Source organism: Nomascus leucogenys, chromosome 1a, assembly GCF_006542625.1.
Source record: "Nomascus leucogenys isolate Asia chromosome 1a, Asia_NLE_v1, whole genome shotgun sequence".
Lineage (NCBI taxonomy): Eukaryota > Metazoa > Chordata > Mammalia > Primates > Hylobatidae > Nomascus > Nomascus leucogenys.
Window position 1 is genome coordinate 49,731,035 of NC_044381.1, and position 23,555 is coordinate 49,754,589.

Consider the following 23,555-nt stretch of genomic DNA (forward strand, 5'->3'; position numbering starts at 1 on the left):
ACGATCCTCCCACCTCCGCCTCCAGAGTAACTGGAACTGCAGGCATGCTCAGCCACACCTGGCTAAGTTTTGATTTTTTGTAGGGATGGGGGGGTCTCATTATGTTGCCCAGGCTGGTCTCGAACTCCTGGGCTCAAGTGATCCTCCCAGTTCAGCCTCCTAAAGTGCTGAGATTACAGGTGTGAGCCACTGTGCCCAGACCGAATTTTTAAAATTTTAAATAATTCAGTTAAAAGAAAAAAAAAAAAAACTATACATAAAATAGTCAGCTTTTTTCCCCCACCTTCATTCCTATATTTCATGAGAGAAAGAAGGCTTTTTGAAGATGCTTAGATTGTGCTACTAAAAACAGGAGGCATTAAAGCATTTAAAACCAAATTGGTAAAGTTAAATATTACCATACGACCCAGCAATTCCACTCTTAGGTCCACACCTAAAAGACCTGAAAACAGGCTCAGCGCGGTGGCTCACACCTATAATCCCAGCACTTTGGGAGGCCAAGGTGGGCAGATCACCCGAGGTCGGGAGTTCGAGCCCAGCCTGACCAACATGGTGAAACCCCGTCTCTACTAAAAATACAGAAAACTTAGCCAGGCGTGGTGGTGGCGCATGCCTGCAATCCCAGCTACTCCAGAGGCTGAGGCAGGAGAATCGCTTGAACCCATGAGGCGGAGCTTGCAGTGAGTCGAAATAGCGCGACTGCACTCCAGCCTGGGCAACAGAGCGAGACTCCATCTCAAAAATAAATAAATAAATAAATAAATAAAAACAAAAAAAATAGGAACTGAAAACAGACATCCAAATATTGTATGTGAATGTCCATAGCAGCATGGAAACAGCCCAAATGTCCACCACCAGCTGATGAATGGATAAACAAAATGTGGTATGTCTATATCCATACAATGGAATATTTTTCAGCCCTAAAAAGTCCTGATAGGGCCGGGCATGGTGGCTCATGCCTGTAATCCCAGCTACTCCGGAGGCTGAGGCAGGAGAATCGCTTGAACCCGGGAGGTGGAGGTTGCAGAGAGCCGAGATCACGCCACTGCACTCCAGCTTGGGCGACAGAGCGCGACTCCGTCTCAAAAAGAAAAAAAAAGAAAAGAAGTCCTGATAGATGTTACAACATGACTGCATCTTGAGAACATTAAGCAAAAGAAGCTAGACACAAAAGGTCATATACTGAATGATTCCATCAATAATGAAAAGCCCAGAATAGGTAAAGCTATCATAGAGTCAGAAAGTAGATTAGTGGCTGGCTGGGGTTGTGGAGAGAGGAGAACCAGAAGGAATGACTGCTAACTGGTTTGGGGATTTTCTTTTGGGGTTATGAAAATGTTTCTGAACTATATACAGAGGTGATGGTTGCACAACACTGTGAATGCATTAAACGCCACTGAATTGTGAGTTTTAAGACGGTTTCTGTTAGGCAAGTTTTACTCAATAAAAATAAAAATAAACTGAATTGGTAGCTAAGATATTGAAACACAGTGTGGAATCGTTCTCACTCATTTCACGAACCCGTGGAAAGATGCTTGCGCTCAGGCCTCACAGACCGGTCCCAGCGCGTTGGTGGGACACATGTCGGGTTTGCAGGCAAGGCCAAGGGCTGGCCCTTTGCGGACTTCCTGGGGACGCAGGACTCTTGCGCAGCGGGCTTGGGGGCGCGGCCAGGATCGGGGGCGGGGCCAGGACGCGGCATCCAGGAGTGGACGCGGCGGGAGGCGGGCTTCGCTGGTTGCCAGGAGAACCCGCGACAACAAAAGACGCGGGCGGCGGCCGCGCGGTGTGGCAGAGCGAAGCTGAGGAGTCCGGCGCTCGCCGCCAGGGGCCTGGGCTGTCCCGAGCCGGTCAGTGCGCGGCGGGCCTGGCCGGGCGGTGCGGGGAAGTGGGGCGCCCTCTCTTCCGCGGTTCCCGCCCTCCAGCCCGCAGCGCCCGCCGCGCCCGCGCCCCCAGCCCGCCGTTGGGAGTAGGCACAGGCTTGGGGTCGGGGCCGCCACGGCGCGGGGAGCGGAGGGTGGGCGGTTGGGGCGCCAGCGAGGCCTATGGGGACGTCCGAGGGGTCTGGGGTCGGGGCTGGGAGCCCGGCGAGCGACTAGAGGCAGAGCGCCCCTTCCGGAGGAAGTTGGGTCAGCGCTGAGGAGCGGGCCCCGGGGAACACCGGTCGACTGGAACTTGGGACCCGGCCCCTCGGAGCGCACCCCGTGTTTGGCTCGTGTTGTTGCACGGCGTGAGGTGCGACGCGAGGGCCGCCACCCCCCACTTTGTTTTGTCGCAGGTGTCTTTTTCCCACCGTAGAGATTAAAACTTGGGCGCATTTCCCACCGTAGGGGGTTGAAACTTGGGCGCATTCAAGCCCGAGAGCTCTCTTTCTTGGAGGCAGGTGACTATAAAAGGCAAAGCACCCAGATTCTTTCTTTGAAACACCTTTTAAGTAACACCTTTTAAGTCTCCAGTGTTGAAAATCCTTGTTGTTTGCCCTTCTTTACTCCTTTGTCTTCTTTACGCATTTGGGGCCTTTTCTGAGCTCCGTATGCGATTTACTATCCATCTACTGGGAAGTTTTTTATGAAAATAATTAACTAACCACACATTTAAGACAACCACTGCTTTCTGGGAAATCAAGGGTACGGGATGGAAACGGTGTTTGGAGACACTCATTCCTGACCAGTGACATGACATGAGGGATTCAATATTTCTCTTGCCTTTGCTCAGATTTCAAACACCCATTGAGTATACTTAAATACGACCAGCCAATCAGATTTCGCCTTTTTTTTATCATTTATTGGCGACATAATACGTATGTTTCTGATGACTATAATTGATCAGAATCTGAAGTATAAGTGCTATGGATTGTGTAAAAACTTTATTTCTTGTATACTGATGTTTTACAAGCCCTATGTGGACCATTATTATTGTTTGTTTTGTTTTGAGACGGGGTCTCGCTCTGTTACTCAGGCTGGAGTGCAGTGGCACACTGCAGCCTCAACCTCCCGGGCTCAAGCGATCCTCCAACCTCAGCCTCCCAAGTAGCTGGGACTACAGGTGCGTCACCACAGCCTGGCTCATTCTTGTATTTTTAGTAGAGACAGGGTTTCACCATGTTGCCCAGGCTGGTCTGGAACTCGTGGGCTGAAGCGATCCACCTGCCTCGGCCTCCCAAAGTGCTGGGATTACAAGCGTGAACCACCGTGCCCGGCCCCATTATTATTATTTTTTTAATGCTTAGAATAAGTTTCAGTTGCCTTTATAACCAAATTGTTTATAGATACTACCATTAAAAACCCCAAGAAATGAGGCTGGGCATGGTGGCTCACATCTGTAATCCCAGTACCTTGGGAGGCCGAGACAGGCGGATCTCTTCAGCCCAGGAGGTCGAGACCAGCCTGGGCAACAGGGTGAAACCCCGTTTCTACTAAAAATACAAGAATTAGCCGGGCGCAGTGCCTGTAATCCCAGCTGCTTTGGAGGCTGAGGCACGAGAATCGCTTGAACCAGGAGGCGGAGGTTGCAGTGAGCCGAGATGGTGCCGCTGCGCTCCAGCCTGGGTGACAGAGCCAGACCTTGTCTCAAAAACAAAACAAAACAAAAACCCAACAAATGAAAATATCCCAATTTGGCATTTTTTATTAGCAAATTCATTGGAAGCACTTAGGTTTGACTTAACATAGTCCACGAGTTTTGCTTTAATTTGATGGCATACAAAGCAATAAACTAATCTGTATGGTAACTTCAAATGTTGATCTTCAGAGACATTTGGAAGAATTAACTCAGCATTCCTGCAGTTGGAAAAGTTTGCAGTACCAAATGATTGTAGAGTTCTTTTTTTTTTTTTTTTTTGAGACGGGAGTCTTGCTCTGTCCCCCAGGCTGGAGTGCAGTGGCGCGATCTCGGCTCACTGCAACCTCCGCCTCCCGGGTTCACGCCATTCTCCTGCCTCAGCCTCCCAAATAGCCGGGACTACAGGCGCCCGCCAACACGCCCCAGCTAATTTTTTGTATTTTTAGTAGAGACGGGGTTTCACCATGTAAGCCAGGATGGTCTCGATCTCCTGACCTCGTGATCCGCCTGCCTAGGCCTCCCGAAGTGTTGGGATTACAGGCTTGAGCCACCGCGCCCGGCCTGATTGTAGAGTTCTTTAAGATCCAAGAAAGGATTTATCAAACACATGAGCATTTTTTTTTCCAGTGTAAAATTCATTAGAATGATTTAAAAACTGCTAAGGTTAGGTGTATCTCTTTGTTTTAGCCATTAAAGATAGTTTGTTGCCTCTGTTTTGGGATTTTACAGCCCAAGGGACCTGATATTTTTTTATTCTCAGTGGGCTTTTAGAAGAGTGATGTAAATGTTTTTTGTTGTGATCCTCTTCACACCATCTACTCACAGAATTACAAATGCAGAGTACTGTTGCAGAGTTTTGTTTTATTTTGTTTTGTTTTTGACAAGGTCTCAACCCTTTCAGGATCAAGGGATCCTCTCGCTTCAGCCTCCTGAGTAGCTGGGACTACAGGCGCACACCACCATGCCTGCCTAATTTTTTTATTTTTTGTAGAGACAGGGTTTCTCCATGTTGCCCAAGCTAGTCTCGAATTCCTGGGCTCAAGTGATCCACCCATCCGCCCTGGCCCCCCAAAGTGCTGGGATTACAGATGTGAACCACCGTGCTGGGCCACGGTTTTTTTTTCAAGGGTAGTGAATATTATCAATTCACTGTTATTAGTGTTATTAATAAAATATTATTTCAGTCTAGTTGTCTGTGTTACTTAATGGTAATCTTCAAGACTCAGCAGCTTCTCCAAAGAACCTAGCCTCACCTCAAACTCATTACTTTTCATCATCTGCACCTAAACATTGTCATAGATTACTTGTTAAATTTAGTATAAGCTTTATCCTTCCAAAACTGAACATTTGTACATAGGTTTTTATGCAAACACAATGTTTTCATTTCTCTTGGGAGTGGAATTGCTGGGTCAAGAGATAACTGTATGTTTAACTTTTTGCAGAAGTGTCAATCTGTTTTCCAAAGTGGCTGTACCATTTTACCTTCCCACCAGTAGTGTATGAGGGTTCTAATTTCTTTATACCCTGCTAACACTTACGATCTGTCTTTTCTATTATAGCAGTGCTAGTGGATGTGGATTAGTATCTCATTGTGGTTGTTGTTTGTTTGTTTGTTTGTTTGAGACAGTCTTGGTGTATCGCCCAGGCTGAAGTGCAGTGCTTCGATCTCAGCTCACTGCAACCTCTTGCCTCCTGGGTTCAAGCGATTCTCCTGCCTCAGCTTCCCTAGTAGCTGGGATTATAGGCGCCCACCACCTTGCCCGTCTAATTTTTGTATTTTTAGTAGAGACAGGGTTTCACCATGTTGTCCAGGCTGGTCTCGAACTCCTGATCTCAGGTGATCCTCCCACCTCGGCCTCCCCAAATGCTGGGATTACAGGTTTGAGCCACTGCGCCTGGCTAATTTTTGTATTTTAGGTAGAGATGGGGTTACACCATGTTGTCCAGGCTGGTCTTGAACTCCTGACCTCAGGACATCCTCCCACCTCAGTCTCCTAAAATTCTGGGATTACAGGCATGAGCCACTGTGCATCTGGCCTCTCATTGTGGTTTTGATTGCATTTTCCTGATAGCTAATGATGATGAGCATCTTTTCACGTGCTCATTATTCATTTGTATATCTTCTTTGAAGAACTGCCTTTTCAGATGCTTTGCCTATTTAAAATTTTTAAAGAACTTTTTGAGTTGTAATATTTAGATATTCTAGTTGCAAGTTCCTTGTTAGATATATGTCTTGCAAATATGTTCTCCCATTCAGTGAGTTGTCTTTTCACTTTCTTGGTAGTTTCTTTTGAGGCACAAAGTTTTTAATTTTGATGTTGTTTTTCCTTCCCTCCCTCCCTCCTCTCCCTCCCTGTCCTGCCCCCCCGCCCCCATTTCTCTCCTTCTCTCTTTCTCTCTCTCTTTGAGACAAGTTCTTGCTCTGTTGTCCATGTTATAGTGTTGTCCACGTTATAGTGCAGTGGTGCAGATACAGCTCACTGTAACCTCCAGCTGCTGGGTTCAAGCCAATCTCCCGCCTTAGCTTCCCAAGTAGCTGAGACTACAGGTGCCTACTACCATGCTGAGCTGATTGAAAAAAAATTTCTTTGTAGACATGGCGTCTCACTATGTTGCCCAGGCTGGGTCTTACTTATTTTTTAATCTATACTTCATCTTTATTTTTTGCTTTTATTATTATTTTTGATTGACACAATCATTGTACATATTTATGGGGTACAGTGTGGTTTTTCAGTACATGTATACAATGTGTAATGTTCAAATTGGTATTTTTTATTTTATTGCTTTTGGTGTCATATCTGAGAAATTATTGCCAAATTCAAGGTCATAAAAAGTTACTCCTGTCTTTTAAGAGTTTTGTAGTTTTACTTCTTATATTTAGGTCTGTGGTCCATTTTTGGTTAACTTTTGTATATGATATGAGATAGGGAGTCCAACTTCATTATTTTATCCATTGTCCCAGTGCCATTTGTTGAAAAGACTGTTCTTATACTTCAGTTGAATTGTCTTGGCACCTTTGTTGAAAATCAGTTGCCCATAAATGTGAGGGTTTGTTTCTGGATTCTCAGTTCTATTCTGTTGATATATATGTCTATCCTTATGCCAGTACCACACTATCACGATTACTGTTGTTTGGTTTTGAAATTAGGAAAGCGTGAGTCCTCTTACTTTGTTCTTTTTCAGTATTGTTTTGGTTATTTTGTGTCTCTTGAGTTTTTCTGTGATTTTAGGATCAGCTTGTCAATTTCTGCAACTAAGTCAGCTGAGATTTTGATAGGTATTGCATTGAGTCTGTAGATCAATTTGGGGAATACTGACATATTAATGTATCTTTCAGTTCATAAACATGAGATGTTTTTTCATTTATGTACATCTTGTGCTTCTAACAGTATTTTATAGTTTTCAGACTATATGTTTTACACATCTTTTGTTAAATTTATTTCTAAGTATTTTATTCTTTTTGATGCTATTGTAAATGGAATTGTTTTTTAAATTTATTTTTAAGAGTGTTCTGCCACAGGAAGGGGAACATCACACACCAGGGCCTGTTGTGGGGTGGGGGGAGGCGGGAGGGATAGCATTAGGAGATATACCTAATGTAAATGACAAGTTAATGGGTGCAGCACTCCAACATGGCACATGTATACATATGTAACCTGCACGTTGTGCACATGTACCCTAGAACTTAAAGCATAATAAAATATATATATATATTTAAAAAAAAAAAAGAGTGTTCTGCCAGGCGCGGTGGCTCACGCCTGTAATCCCAGCCCTTTGGGAGGCCAAGACAGGCGTATCACGAGGTCAGGAGATCGAGAGCATCCTGGCTAACACGGTGAAACCCCATGTCTACTAAAAATAGAAAAAATTAGCCAGGCATAGTGGCGGGTGCCTGTAGTCCCAGCTACTCTGGAGGCTGAGGCAGGAGAATGGCGTGAACCCGGGAGGCAGAGCTTGCAGTGAGCCCAGATGGCACCACTGCACTCCAGCCTGGGTGACAGAGCGAGACTCCGTCTCAAAAAAAAAAAAAAAAAGAGTGTTCATTGTAAATGTAGTTACCAATTATTTATTTATATATATTTTTAGCCAGGAAACTACAGTCAACAATTTAATTTTTAATGTATCAATTCTAGCAGAGATCTTCAGAAATAAGTACAACATAACATTTAGAAGTAGAAAAAGCAGTTTTTCTGTTAGTTTTGATTATTTTTGAATAAAAATTTAGTTTTAAATTTATATTGACTTATTGAAATTCTTAAAACTATTTTCATGGATTTATTTCTAATAATTGTGGCAAAGAGGAGATGCTATTTTTCAATGCATAGCTATAAAATCTAGTACTAATGTTTGTTTTTAACACATGTACACGCTGGGCGCGGTGGCTCACGCCTGTAATCCCGGCACTTGGGAGGCCGAGGTGGGCGGGTCACCTGAGGTTTGGAGTTTGAGACCAGCCTGGGCAATATGGTGAAACCCTGTCTCTACTAAAAATACAATAATTAGCTGGGTGTGGTGGTGGGCGCCTGTAACCCCAGCTACTCGAGAGGCCTGAGGCAGGAGAATCACTTGAACCTGGTAGGCAGAGGTTGCAGAGAGCCGAGATCTCACCACTGCGTTCCACCCTAGACTCCATCTCAAAAAACAAACAAAAAAACGTGTGTACAGTTCCTTACTTATCTCCTTGCCTTAATTTTCTAACTCCCTGGTTATTTAATATTTAGATTAATGAACAGGGAAACATTATTGTAGAAATAAAGGCACAATGGAATCCCATGTACTTACTACCTAGCTTCATCATTTATCAACTCATGGACCCCACACCTAGATTATTTTGAAGCAAACCCAAGACATACTATTTTGTCTACAAATTTACGATGTATTTTACAAGACAGGTTTACTCTTTGTAACTATGTTGTATTGGAACAAAACCTGTTGTAATTGACTTTGCTTTAGAAGGTGGTTAGTTTATTGGGATACAAGGAATCAGTAATTAAAATTTGCTTTTTATTTTTGATACACAGGAATCCAGATCTTACATAAGATGGAAGTCTCTCACACTAGATACTGAACATTAAATAGAAAATCTATTTAGTAAAATCTAAGTTGCCATGGAAGAAATACCAGTAAAAGTTGCTGTAAGAATTAGACCTCTGCTTTGCAAAGAAGTTCTTCATAATCATCAAGTTTGTGTGAGAGTTATTCCAAACAGCCAGCAAGTTATCATTGGGAGAGATAGAGTCTTCACTTTTGATTTTGTTTTTGGCAAAAATTCCACTCAAGATGAAGTTTATAATACATGTATAAAGCCCCTAGTGTTGTCACTCATTGAGGGGTATAATGCAACTGTTTTTGCCTATGGACAAACTGGATCTGGGAAGACATACACCATTGGAGGAGGCCATATTGGTAAGATTCTCATACTCTTTGACTTTTATTTGTGACGCTAGAAAGAAGCTAAAATATGACCAGTACCTGACACATGGTAGGTGTTTAGCATATTGATTGAATAGTGAAGGAATGAATAATGTAATCAAATGTGATCATAAGATCATCATCTTTGAAAGATTTGTTTTTAAATATTGAAGTTTCATTAAGCAATCTAACTTAGGATTATATTTGCTTGAGGAAAGAAGTTTAAAATAGTTTTCAGTGGTCAGCCCTTGTTATTTTGAACAGAATTTAAAATAGAGATAAATGAGTTAACATGATCAGATTTTGCATTTTTTAACAAGCCAGTTGTAAATATTAAGAGTCCCACAATCAGGACTTAGGAACCATAGGAAAAATTTATTATGTAAAGTATCTTTTTTTTCATATTCTAGCCAGATTTCTTTTTTAAATTCTGAATATTTTAGGACATAATTTCTCCTGCTTATAATTATAGTTTGGAAAAGATGGAATCATAGGATCTCATGTAGAGCTGAAGGGAACCTTGGAAATCATTTTAGTTAAGTGTCTGGTAATAGAGTGGGGGAATTGACAGCCAAGTCCTCTGTTAAGATTGTTTACTGTATTTATATTTTTCCACTAAAAACAAACTTTTGAGTAGTGCACATATGCATCATTGTCTAAAGTTTTAGTTAGTATTCTCTGTATGAATAGTGGCTCTCAATATTTTTCTATTTTCATATTTCACAAATGTAAAATATATGGCTTTCAGAAACTTTTTTCTCTAGCTGTTCAGATATGAGCTGAAACAATAAAAAAATAAAAAATTTTAAAAAAGAAACTTCTCTCATTACATGCATGGATGGGAGGTGGCTCAGAGGGTGGTTGTGTAGTTTCAGGAAATCTTTATTCCAAAGATTAAAATGGAGGAGCCTTAAGATGCCAATGCTCTCCAACTAAAAGAAAAAAATCTGTATATTCTGCAGGATTAGGAAATCACAGATACTAGATTGTTTCAGCGTCTTACAATAAAAAGAATTCAGTTTTTCTAGTATAAATTGTGGCTTTTCTTTAGGATTGTAGGGTTTTTTTTTTATTGGCAAATGTTTTATAATCCTAATGACCCATTATGTGCTTTATACCAATAGGAGTTATAAATGTTCAGAAGCTGGTGACTTAATTATAGCTATACTTTTTTTTTTATTATTAAGAGACCATGAGTACTATTTTAATTTTGTAAGGGAAAAAGTTATTGAAGTTATCTGTTGTCCTAACATATTTTAATTGCTCTAAAATTCCCCCTATCAGAAGAAATAGAGGACCATTAAGAACATTTTGGATGGTGTTTTCTTTCTACTTTTTTTAAATTAAAGAAATATTTATTATAAGAAGGATTGCAAGTGATGCATAAGAAATTAAACAAGTGACAGCTCCTCTCACCCCAAAGAGATAAGTTTGATGCATATTACTCACTTGTGTAGTTTTTTGGGTTTTTGTTTGTTTAATGAGATATTATACTTGTGATTCTGTAACTTTCTTTTTGCATTTAACAATGTAAAATATCATTTCAGACCAGGTGCAGTGGCTCACGCCTGTAATCCCAGCACTTTGGGAGGCCGAGGCAGGCAGATCACTTGAGGCCAGGAGTTTGAGACCAGCCTGGTCAACCTGATGAAACGCTGTCTCTACTAAAAATACAAAAATTAGCTGGGCGTCGTGGCACATGCCTCTAATCCCAGCTACTTGGGAGGCTGAGGCAGAGAATCGCTTGAACCTGGGAGGCAGAGGCTACAGTGAGCCAAGATCGTGCCACTGCACTCCAGCCTGGGCAACAGACCAAGACTCTGTCTCAAAAAGAAAAAAAAAAAAAGTTGGATTTATTTTTTGGTGTATTAGTGAGCATTTTGTGTTTCCCAGAATGTCTCTATAGGACACCAATTCTGGGTCAGCTTTTTGGCTGTTAACCATGCAAATAATTTTTTTTTTCCCCTCCAGTGAATATTTATTGAGCATCTGCAGTGTCTAGGTTACCGTGCTGGGCACTAGGGCAGAATGAAACTCTCTTATTTTAAAATGTATTTTACTTCATTTTAAAAACCTTTTTGTAGAGACAGTCTCACTTTGTTTTTTGTTTTTGATTTTGCTTTGAGATAGGGCCTTGCTCTGTCGCCCTGGCTGGAGTGCAGTGGCACAGTCACAGCTCACTGCAGCCTCAACCTTCTGGGCTTAAGAGATTCTTCCACCTTGGCCTCCTAAGTATCTGGAACTACAGGGGCATATCATCGCTCCCGACTAATTTTTTTTTTTTTTTAATTTTTTGCAGAGACAGGGTTTTGCCATGTTGTCCAGGCTGGTCTTGAACACCTGAGATCAAGTGATCCGCCCTGCCTCAGTCTCCCAAAGTGCTGGGATTACAGGCGTGAACCACCACGCCTGGCTTTATTTTTAAATATGATGCTTATTTAGCTAATACTCATTTTCCTGCTTTTCAGAATGTTGGAATTACCTTTACAAGGTATAGCCTTTTCCAAAAACTTTTGTGTACTCTTTAAATACCATATAATAGCTAAATGAGAGTTGTTGAGGTATAAAACTTTGCAGGTTTTCTTTTGGAAATGGTTTATTTCAGGAATATAAGACTAACATTGCAAATTTTATATTTAAGTTATCAAAATACATATTTGAGCTTTATTATAAATATTTGAAATTAAGCTTTTTGATACGTCTTTTAAATTGTGCTTTGTTATCTATAGATGTGGGGAATAACTGAACTATTTCTGGTCAATTATTTATTCTGGATAACCAAGATTGCTTATCTATAAGCTCTTAAAAGGGAATCTTCCTTTGTACTGTATTAGAAGAAAACCCACAACTTACTTTACTTGCCACATGATGGCAGTCTTGCCTCTTAAATTAGGGGAAAGGCAGCCATCGAAGTTGCCAAAAATTTTCAGAATGATTGTTGCCAGAAACCTAAACTTTGGTGATCTTCAACTTGGAAGCAAGTTGTTTTTAAGTTTCATTTGTAAGTCAACTCTTTGTTGCTTGGAATACATTTTCCATGGAACAATGCTAAAAATGATGGGCAGTTTTCTAAATTAGCCTGCAGAAACTTTTAAAGTCTCAGTTTTTCCCTCCACTTATTTTAAATTTTATCTCATACACTTTTTTTTTTTACTATTTTTACAATTATGATAAAGTACATATAAATATAAAGATCACCAAACTTACCATTTTAACCACTTTCAAGTGTAGAGTTCTGCAGCATCAAATATACTAATTGTTAATGCAATAATAACCAGTATTTCCAAAGTTTTCATCACCGAAACAGAAGCTATGTACCCATTAAGCAATAGCTGTCCCCACATTCTCTGATAATCCCTGATTTACTTTGTCTCTTTTAGTTTGCCTCTTCTAGATATTTCATATAAGTGGAGGCCAGGCGTGGTGGCTCACTTCCGTAATCCCAGTAATTTGGGAGGATCACCTGAGCTCAGGAGTTTGAGATCAGCCTGGGCAACATGGTGAAACCCCATCTCTACTATAAATACAAAAAAATCAGTCAGGCGTGGTGGTGTGTGCCTGTAATCTCAGCTACTGGAGGCTGAGGCGGGAGAATCACTTGAACCTGGGAGGCAGAGGTTGCAGTGAGCTGAGATTGCGCCACTGCACTCCAGTGTGGGCAACAGAGCAAGACTCCGTCTCAGAGAAGAAAACAAAATCAAACACATGAAAGTGGGCCGGGCGTGGTGGCTCACGCCTGTAAGCTCACCACTTTGGGAGGTCGAGGCGGGTGGATCATGAGGTCAGAAAATCGAGATCATCCTAGCCAACATGGTGAAACCACATCTCTACTAAAGATACAGTGTGTGGTGGTGGGCGCCTGTAGTCCTAGCTACTCAGGAGGCTGAGGCAGGAGAATTGCTTGAACCCAGGAGGTGGAGGTTGCAGTGAGCCAAGATCGCACCACTGCACTCCTGGGCAACATAGTGAGGGCTTGTCTCTACAAAAAACAACAAAAAAAATTAGCTTGATGTGGTGGCACATGCCTGTAGTCCCAGCTACTTCAGAGTCTGAGGTAGGAGGATCGCCTGAGCCCGGGAGGTCAAGGCTGCAGTGAGCCATGATTGTGCCACTGCACTCCAGCCTGGGTGACACAGTGAGACCCTGTCTCAAAAAAGAAAAAGAAAAGAAAAAAAGAAGTGGAATCATACAGTATTTTTCCTTCTGTGTCTAGCTTCTCTCTCTTAGCGTGTTATGTCACCTATCAGAACTTCATTCGTTTTTCCAAGAACATTCCATTGTATGTATATACTGTGTTTTATTTATCCATTCTTCTTTTGATGGACATTTGGTGTGCTTCCCCCTTGTAGCTCCTGTAAATAATGTTGCTGTGAACACCGATGTAGAAGTGTCTGTTTGAGTCCCTCCTACGCCTATTTGTAAAGCTGCTCTAACTCCTTTTTGAAACAAGTGGGAGCAGAAATAAGTGTTTACTCATGATGTTATTGTACTGGTCTGTGCTCTGGTTTGTAGAAGCTGTGGGCTTAGATAGTGCTGGAGGAGAAGAGGTGTAGAGACGTTTCCTTCCTCATTCTTGAACTGAGGGTCTAGGCCTGGGCATAACTGGCCTTTCTGCACCGGTCTTCTGCACACATTCTCTGTCGCCATCAACTCTGGCTTACGTCCCTGTCTTTTCTCGTTATCCCTTTCTACTCTCAAGCTCCTTGGACCTTTTCACCCCATCCAGAAATCTCAGAACAGATACACTTGGTGACGTGAAGAAATATGATACAAGAATTTTTTTTGAAAAGCATTCTTGCCAACATAAATGAATTGTACTCCAGTGATTGGGATTCCACCCAGACCATAATAAATGATCTAAAGAGAAAGATATTTTAGTGCAAAGGACTGTGAAATAGATTGGTCTTACCTAGGGCCAGTTTCCTGCTTTTTACAGCTATTTTCTGCTTTAGAAATTATATGTCATCTAAAAGCAACAACATTTTTATAACATGGCTCCCACTAGTAGTAGTGAATATCCGAGAGGTGGAGTGGCTTTGGGCAGGGGAAGCCCTTTGTGTAGAATGATGTTTTATGAGCCAAGGGCCACCTCTCTGGATCTAGTATTTAATGAACAGTGAATTGGGAAAGATTATGTATGTATGTATGTATGTATGTATGTATGTATGTATTTATTTATTTATTTATTTAGAGAAAGGGTCTTGCTCTGTCACCTAGGCTCTGTCTCCTGGCTCACTGCAACCTCTGTCTCCCAGGCTCAAGTAATCCTCCCTTCTCAGCCTCCCAAGCAGCTGAGACCATAGGCATGCAACACGATGCCCAGCTAATTTTTTGTATTTTTTGTAGACAAGGGGTCTTGCCATGTTGCCCAGGCTTGTCTCAAACTTATTAGCTCAAGCGATCCACCCACCTCGGCCTCCCCATGTGCTGGGATTACAGGTGTGAGCCACCACAGTATGGCCTATTTATGGAATAAAATGCCACCCCATATAGTTTTATCATTTATATTAAAATGTACATTTCTACCATATCTACCTGCTTTGAAATTCACCTGTGCAACTTAATGTCTGTTTCATTCCTGGGACTTTTCAAATATATGTTCTTATTAAATCTTTTTTTTTTTTTTTTTTTTTGAGACAGTTTCCCTCTGTCACTCAGGCTGGAGTGCAGTGGCGCTATCTCAGCCCACTGCAACCTCCACCTCCCAGCTTCAAGTGATTCTCGTGCCTTAGCCACCCAAATATTTGGGATTACAAGCATGGGCCGCCACACCTAGCTAGCTAATTTTTGTATTTTTAGTGGGGACAGGGTTTCACCATGTTGCCCAAGCTAGTCTTGAACTCCTGGGCTCAAGTGATCTGCCTGCCTCAGCCTCCCAAAGTCTGGGATTGCAGGCGTGAGCCACCGCGGCCTCTTTCAAGTCTTTTCTCAGATGTCACCTTCTGAATGATGCCCACCATGACCTTCCTATTTAAAGTTGCAAGCATCTCTCAGCTGGTAGTTACACTTCTAGTCCCCTTACCCTGCCGTATTTTTTTTCCTCCAGGTACAATTAACACTTTTTAATATGCCATATAATTCACTTACCAGTTATTCTTTTTTGCTATTGTCTGTCTTTCCTCAGCAGAATCTCACCAGGGAAGGGATTTCTTTTCTCCCTGTTTTGTTTATTGGTGGATTGCAGAGTCCTAGAATAGTGCCTGGCACATAGTAGATACTAAATAAGTATTTGTTCGATGAATGCATGAATGAATTCTTGGGAAGGGGATACATGTGAAAACTTTTACTTGTGAATTTTATAGTTGTGGTTTAAAAGAGTTATAATAGCCTGGTAGTGGGCATCTGTAATCCCAGCCACTCAGGAGGCTGAGGCAGGAGAATTGCTTGAATTTGATAGTCGGAGGTTGCAGTGAGCTGAGATTGCACCACTGCACTCCAGCCTGGGCAACAGAGCAAGACTCCGCCCCCCCCCCCCCCCCCGCCAGAAAAAGTTATAATACATAGAAATGTAATAAAATAAGTTAACTATAAATTTGGGGTTGTAGCTTTTCTTTTGTTTTAAGTTCCAGATGTGCTTTCTTTTTCTAAATTTTCAGCTTCAGTTGTGGAGGGCCAAAAGGGTATCATTCCTCGAGCTATTCAAGAAATATTTCAAAGCATCTCTGAACATCCTAGCATTGACTTTAATGTGAAAGTATCTTATATAGAAGTGTACAAGGAAGACCTAAGAGATCTTCTAGAATTGGAGACATCCATGAAGGATCTTCACATCCGAGAAGATGAAAAAGGAAACACAGGTAAAGTAGCCTGCTTAATCAGTTGCCTTCATTAGCAAACAGACATGCTTTAATGCTTTAATTAAGTTTCTGGATATATTCCAAGGAATCTTTAAAAACAGATGTAGAAGCAAAATGAATTTATTTTTACTTTTAAATTGAACAGCTTTATTATTAATCCCTCTCTCTCTCTTTTTTTTTTTTTTTTTTTTAAGATGGAGTCTCGCTCTATCACCCAGACTAGAGTGTAGTGGTGCAATCTTGGCTCACTGCAACCTCTGCCTCCTGGGTTCAAGTGATTCTCCTGCCTTAGCCTCCCGAGTAGCTGGTATTACAGGTGTGCACCATCATGCCTGGCTAATTTTTGTATTTTTAGTAGAGACGGGATTTTACCATGTTGGTCAGGCTGGTCTCGAACTCCTGACCTCGTGATCAGCCTGCCTCAGCCTCCCAAAGTGCTGGGATCAAAGGCGTGAGCCACTGCTCCCAGCCTATTAATCTCTCTTAAATCACTCAGATGAAAAAGTAGTTCAGACTGGTTGGTAAGGTGAAGTTATTAATTTGTAATGCAAGATACTGATTTCCTATCATTGTTCCCCTCTAGACTGACTTCAGGTGAGACTGTGATATAGGCTAAATTTGTTTTTGTATCTTTTTTCCTCTCAGCTCTATCATGAGATTGGAGGTGGCTTTTGCTTTAAGTGTTTATCAAAGTTGACCCAAAACTTGCCTTTCTTTTCTTTGATTTTTGTCCCAGCACACATACTTCCTCTTTTTTTAAAGTTAAGAGTTTATATTTTTGTTTTTTGATATTGACATTTACCTGTTTTTTTTGTTGTGTTCCTCAAGGTCTGACTTTCTGCATTAGTAGCCTGTTAATTTCATTAACCAATACTCATTTGTTGGAAATGGGAGAAGGTTAGAATGGGAGGCTCAAACTGCAAATATTTTAAAGAATAACAATTTATGCTTTTCTGGTTTAAAAGCTAACATGTTCATCATAGAGTATTTTGAAAACAGGAAAGTGTAAGGAAGAAAGTTAAAAGATTATCTTTAATCCTAGAGCCTAGAAATACCAACTTCTCTTTTTGGTGGGTTTCCTTCCAGAATTATTTTTCTATGTACATATTATTTATTTATTTATTTATTTATTTATTTATTTATTTTTTGAGACGGAGTCTCGCTCTGTCACCCAGGCTGGAGTGCAGTGGCACGATCTGGACTCACTGCAAGCTCCGCCTCCTGGGTTCACGCCATTCTCCTGCCTCAGCCTCCTGAGTAGCTGGGACTACAGGCGCCCGCCACCGTGCCCAGCTAATTTTTTGTATTTTTAGTAGAGACAGGGTTTCACCGTGTTAGCCAGGATGGTCTCGATCTCCTGACCTCGTGATCCTCCCACCTCGGCCTCCCAAAGTGCTGGGATTACAGGCGTGAGCCACCGTGCCTGGCCCATATAATTTTTTAAAAATATATACTTGCAACCCTACACACAGTTTTGCATTTTATATTTCACTTAATATTTATATTTTGAATATTTTCACGTGTGATTAAATATTTTTCATACTTATGACTCTTCATGTTTATATGGTAATTTGTCTTATGAATGTGTTTATAGTTATTTAATATTCCACTGGTGGACATTTAGGCTGTTTCTAGGTTTTAACTGTTATTAATAATATTGCAGTGACTATTCTTTTTTTTTTTTTGGAGACAGGGTCTTACCTCTGTCAGCCAGGCTGGAGTGCAGTGGCATAATCACAGCTCACTGCAGCCTCAACCTCATAGGCTCAAGTGATCCTCCTACCTCAGCTTCCTGAGTAGCTGGGACTAACAGGCGCCCGCCACCACACCTGGCTAATTTTTGTATTTTTTTGTAGAGACGGGGTTTCACCATGTTGCCCAGGCTGGTCTTGAACTCTTGGGCTCAAGAGATCTGCCTGCTTTGGCCTCCCAAAGTGCTGGAATTACAGGCGCGAGCCACCATGACTGGTCTATTCTTGGATGTCTTCTTCTCCTAAAAACCATATTTAGTAGAACCTTCCTGGAGATCCTGCCAGAGGAGGGAATTTCCTAGCAGTTAGGAAAGTGAGATGGCTTTAGTCATTCAAATAGCAGCCTACAGGAGGCAGCAAATCTTGCATCTTTATAGCCCTGTCCTGGCATTCCTGCATGGTTGAAGAAATTGTTTTTGTTTTTGTTTTTTAAGAAGAAACTATATGTGGTAGCTTATGGTCTTATTAGATAATTCAGTACAGTTTATCTGTTCTGGATAGAATTCAGACTGATGTTTTGAGCTCCTTTATCTTATGGAATACAATTATTGAATGTTTTCATCTTTTATCAAAGAGTTACAAAAATAATACATGCTTCTTTGTAAAATATCAAGCAGGATAGAAATATATACATTTCACTATCACTCTTGATAAACTTGATCAAAATACTTCATATCTGATATCAATGCTGAAAAAATTTTGGAAGGATGTTACAAATGATCTTAAATTACAGTATGTCTTACATAATGTCTCACTCACAAGTGCATTTGTTTGACATATTTCTTTAGAATCTCTGTGTGAAGCAGTGATGTCCATGCTAGCCACCACACAATTAGTACACGTGGGAAGCTTTTTAAAAATACTGATTTCTGGGTCCTACTTCACAGGGATTCTGATTTAATTGGTCTGAGATGGTACCTGGGCATTGGCACTTTCGTTTTTATAAAGCTACCAGGTGATTTGCGTCTGGATTCAAGAACCATAGTGCTAACTTATAGCCTAACATTAGAAAAATTTAATGAAAGTTTTACTATGACTTACAGGACTTTAAATGAACTACGTTGTTTAAAAAGTGCCATGATGGAAATAATGAAACTGAAATGATTATTTTTTAAAGAAATAGTGATGTGACAGTATCTGAGTAAAGAGGAATTATGGCAATATAATTTGAGCATGAAATTAGGAGCTTTCCTTCTCTGATTCAATTCCTAAGTCTACCTACTTCTCTTTGAAATATTTTTGGATATAGGCCAGGTGCAGTGGCTCACGCCTGTAATCCCAGCACTTTGGGAGGCCGAGGTGGGTGGATCACGAGGTCAGGAGATCGAGACCATCCTAGCTAACACAGTGAAACCCCATCTCTACTAAAAATACAAAAAATTAGCCAGGCGAGGTGGTGGGCACCTGTAGTCCCAGCTACTCGGGAGGCTGAGGCAGGAGAATGGCGTGAACCCGGGAGGCAGAGCTTGCAATGAGCCAAGATTGCGCCACTGCACTCCAGCCTGGGGACAGAGTGAGACTCCATCTCAGAAAAAAAAAAAAAAAAAAAAATTTTTGGATATAAACAAATAATGCAGGTAGTAAATGTAGGTTATTTTTAGTTCATTCTGCGATTGAAATAAAAACTTTTTTTTCTTTTTTGAGTATGGTACATTATGGTGTTCAAAGTGTTTTCTTTTAATTGCCATCTCATCTGTTTACCTTGCACTCTGATGTTATGTAAACCATACCTGTTTTTAAAATGAATAACCAACTTTATTTGTATTGAATTTTTTACTCATCATTGATTATGACCTCACAATACCAAAAAACATAAAAGCTAAGGATGGCTTGATTATTAACAAAACTGAAAAAAAAAGAATGCCTTTTAATTGATACTAATTAATTCTTCTAATCTACTGATTAACTCTTTTGAATTATATATTTGATTAATTTATAAAAGATTAATCTAGGCCAGGTGCAGTGGCTCACACCTGTTATCCCAGCACTTTGGGAGGCCGAGGCAGGTGGATCACCTGAGGTCAGGAGTTCAAGACCAGCCTGGCCAACATGGTGAAACCCCGTCTCTACTAAAAATACAAAAAAATTAGCCAGGTGTGGTAGCGCATGCCTGTAATCCCAACTACTCGGGAGGCTAAGGCAGGAGAATCACTTGAACCCGAGGTGGTGGTTGCAGTGAGCCAAGATTGTGACACTGCACTGTAGCCTGGGCGACAGGCTGAGACTCCGTCTCAAGAAAAAAAAAAAAAGATTTATCTATTAGGCTTTACAAATCAAAAGACTGGAATGAAGGGTTTTTCTTTTGTCAGTCATTTTTAGGAATTGAGTGTGACTCATGACTCAAGATAAACTAGATTGTTTTTTCAAAAAATTATAGCTTTTAGAATATAAACATCAAAATAAGTGCTGTCTGTTAAAATAGTTTCTTTGGGAGATTATCTAAAATTATTTGATGATGTTGCTGATGTTATTATTATTATGTGAAATGCTGTTGACTTTTTAAAAAAGGGACTATCTTGGCCAGGCTGTTTAGCAAATGGTAACTGTTAGCTATAGTAGGTTTTGATGAAAACTTGGCTTAAAAACATGTTATTACTATTTTAAGTGATTGTTGGGGCCAAGGAATGCCATGTGGAGAGTGCAGATGAAGTGATGAGTCTTTTGGAGATGGGGAATGCAGCCAGACATACAGGTACCACTCAAATGAATGAGCACTCCAGCAGATCACATGCAATTTTTACAATCAGCATTTGTCAAGTTCATAAAAATATGGAGGCAGCTGAAGATGGATCATGGTATTCCCCTCGGCATATTGTCTCAAAGTTCCACTTTGTGGATTTGGCAGGATCAGAAAGAGTAACCAAAACGGGGAATACTGGTGAACGGTTCAAAGAATCCATTCAAATCAATAGTGGATTGCTGGCTTTAGGAAATGTAATAAGCGCTCTTGGGGACCCACGCAGGAAGAGTTCACATATTCCATATAGGGATGCTAAAATTACCCGGCTTCTGAAAGATTCTCTGGGAGGCAGTGCTAAGACTGTCATGATCACATGTGTCAGCCCCTCCTCCTCGAATTTTGATGAGTCCTTAAATTCTCTCAAATATGCCAACAGAGCACGGAACATTAGAAACAAACCCACTGTAAACTTCAGCCCCGAGTCAGACCGTACAGATGAAATGGAATTTGAGATTAAATTGCTTCGAGAAGCTTTGCAAAGCCAGCAGGCTGGTGTCAGCCAAACTAGCCAGATCCATCGAGAAGGGAGTCCTGATACAAATAGGATTCATTCTCTTGAGGAGCAAGTAGCTCAGCTTCAAGGAGAATGTCTGGGTTACCAATGTTGTGTAGAAGAAGCCTTTACCTTCCTCGTTGACCTAAAAGATACTGTCAGACTAAACCAAAAGCAGCAACACAAACTGCAGGAGTGGTTTAACATGATCCAAGAGGTCAGGAAGGCTGTCCTCACCTCATTTCGAGGAATCAGAGGCACTGCAAGTCTGGAAGAAGGACCACAGCATGTTACAGTTCTCCAGCTGAAGAGAGAGCTTAAGAAATGCCAGGTACTTAGACATCACTTATTTATTTATTTTTTTTATTGATACATAATAGATGTACACATTTCGGGGGTACATGTGTTAACATATTTAGACATTGTTATGGATAACTCTTTTAAGGACTAAATTTATTTGGGCAAGTAAATTCTAAGAGTCATTTTGGAATTTTAGGTTTTTTTAAAAAATGATTTATATATAGAATCCTACTTACCTCTCTTACTTTGTTCTTTCTACCCTCCCCTTTCCTGTTGCTTCCTCCTCACAATTCATACCCTTCTTGGTTCCTCCTCCTTTCTCCTTTGGTTAAAGTGTATTTTAATTTGTTATATTTATTAAATAGAACTTTGTGGACCTGGTTGTCAATTTAGAGACTGAAAATAAACTTGTTTTAGAAATAAAACTAAGTTATCTTTTACTGAGTTTTTCTCCCTCTGTGGGTCAGCAGTTCTTGAAAGAAAAAAATCTTCCTTCCTTCCTTCCTTCCTTCCTTCCTTCCTTCCTTCCTCCCTCCCTCCCTCCCTTCCTCCTTCCTTCCTTCCTCTTTCTTTCTTTTTTTTCTTTTTTCTTCCCTCCATGGCCCAGGCTGCAGTATACTCCACTTGCTGCAGACTCCCTGCGTCCGCCTCCCGTGATTCTCCTGCCTCGGCCTGTGGGCTGCCTGGGATTGCGAGAGCGCGCCACCACCCCTGCCTGCTTTCTGCCCTTTGGCTGAAGGCGCGGTTTCGCCATGTTGGCCACGCTGCTCTCCAGCTCCTGACCTCGAGTGGTCTGCCCGCCTCGGCCTCTTGAGGTGCTGGGACTGCAGACGGAGTCTCGCTCACTCGCTGCTCCGTGTTGCCCGGGCTGGAGTGCGGTGGCGTGGTCTTGGCTCGCTGCAGCCTTGCTGCAGCCTCCGCCTCCCAGCCGCCTGCCTTGGCCTCCCAGGGTGCGGGGATTGCAGCCTCCGCCAGGCCGCCGCCCCGTCTGGGAGGTGGGGAGCGTCTCTGCCTGGCCGCCCATCGTCTGGGATGTGAGGAGCGCCTCTGCCTGGCCGCCCCGTCTGGGAGGTGAGGAGGGCCTCTGCCCAGCCGCCACCCTGTCTGGGAAGTGAGGAGCGTCTCTGCCTGGCCGCCCATCGGCTGGGAGGTGAGGAGCGCCTCTGCCGGGGGGGGGGGGGGCCGCCCCGTCTGGGAGTGAGGAGCGCCTCTGCCGGCCCATCTGGGAGTGAGGAGCGCCTCTGCCCGCCGCCCATCGTCTAGGAAGTGAGGAGCGCCTCTGCCCGGCCGCCCATCGTCTGGGATGTGAGGAGCGCCTCTGCCCGGCCGCCCATCGTCTGGGATGTGAGGAGCGCCTCTGCCTGGCCGCCCCGTCTGGGAAGAAGTGAGGAGTGTCTCTGCCCGGCTGTCCCGTCTGGGAAGTGAGGAGCACCTCTGCCCGGCCACCCATCGTCTGGGATGTGAGGAGCGCCTCTGCCCGGCCGCCCATCGTCTGGGAAGTGAGGAGTGCCTCTGCCCGGCTGCCCATCGTCTGGGAAGTGAGGAGCGCCTCTGCCCGGCTGCCCATCGTCTGGGAAGTGAGGAGCGCCTCTGCCCGGCTGCCCATCGTCTGGGAAGTGAGGAGCGCCTCTGCCTGGCTGCCCATCGTCTGGGAAGTGAGGAGCGCCTCTGCCCGGCCGCCCCGTCTGGGAAGAACTGAGGAGCGCCTCTGCCCGGCCGCCCCGTCTGGGAAGAAGTGAGGAGCGCCTCTGCCCAGCCGCCCCGTCTGGGAAGAAGTGAGGAGCATCTCTGCTCGGCCACCCCGTCTGGGATGTGGGGAGCGCCTCTGCCCGGCCGCCCCGTCTGGGAAGTCTACCACGGAGGCCAGATGCAATGTGGGGGCTGGACGTGGTGGCTCACGCCTGTAGTCCCAGCACTCTAGGAGGCTGAGGCGGGTTGATCACTTGAGGTTAGGAGTTCGAGACCAGCCTGGCCAACATGGCGAAACATATGAAAAATACAACAGACCAACCAACCAACCCAGCAACAACAAAACAGGTCTACCCTGGAGTCATACTCTAATTTTTTCTATTTTACTCCCTTTCTGATCCTTTATCCCACTTTCTTTTTCTTCCTCTTCCTTCTCCTTCTTTGTCAAATAGAGGATTGAGTTATTATCATTGATCCATACAAAGTCCCTCTCTCATTTATTTTCTTTAATTCCTACCCCCCATTTCTATTCCCCGTCTTCCCATGTGCAACCTTCCTAATATGTTTGATATGCGTCTTTTTGTTTGTATGTATTTTTAGAAAATGTTTATTGTTTTGTGTGCAAAAAAAAAATAATAAAACTGGCATGTCTTCAGGAAAAAAAAAAGTCAATACGACAAAAAAAAAAAAGAATTCAGCTAGCAATCTTGAATTTTACAGATTTACTTGAATATATAATTTACTTTAAATTTATATGCTTGTTCATGTACATGTTAGGAAAATACATTCCATAAAAAATCACAAATATAGTA

At 42.4% G+C, this 23,555-nt stretch overlaps 1 protein-coding gene across 1 annotated transcript in view; it reads left to right on the forward strand.

Annotated features, from left to right (window-relative positions):
- The first annotated feature begins 1,773 nt into the window (after nt 1-1,773).
- The window catches only part of KIF27 (kinesin family member 27), a 94,821-nt gene continuing 73,039 nt past the window's right edge, over nt 1,774-23,555 (forward strand). The window contains exons 1-4 of the mRNA XM_003267460.4: nt 1,774-1,850; nt 8,583-8,967; nt 15,570-15,770; nt 20,127-21,085. Of these exons, the coding sequence (XP_003267508.1) occupies nt 8,670-8,967; nt 15,570-15,770; nt 20,127-21,085 (1,458 nt within the window). The 5' untranslated portion in view covers nt 1,774-1,850; nt 8,583-8,669. The remainder of the gene's footprint in view (nt 1,851-8,582; nt 8,968-15,569; nt 15,771-20,126; nt 21,086-23,555) is intronic.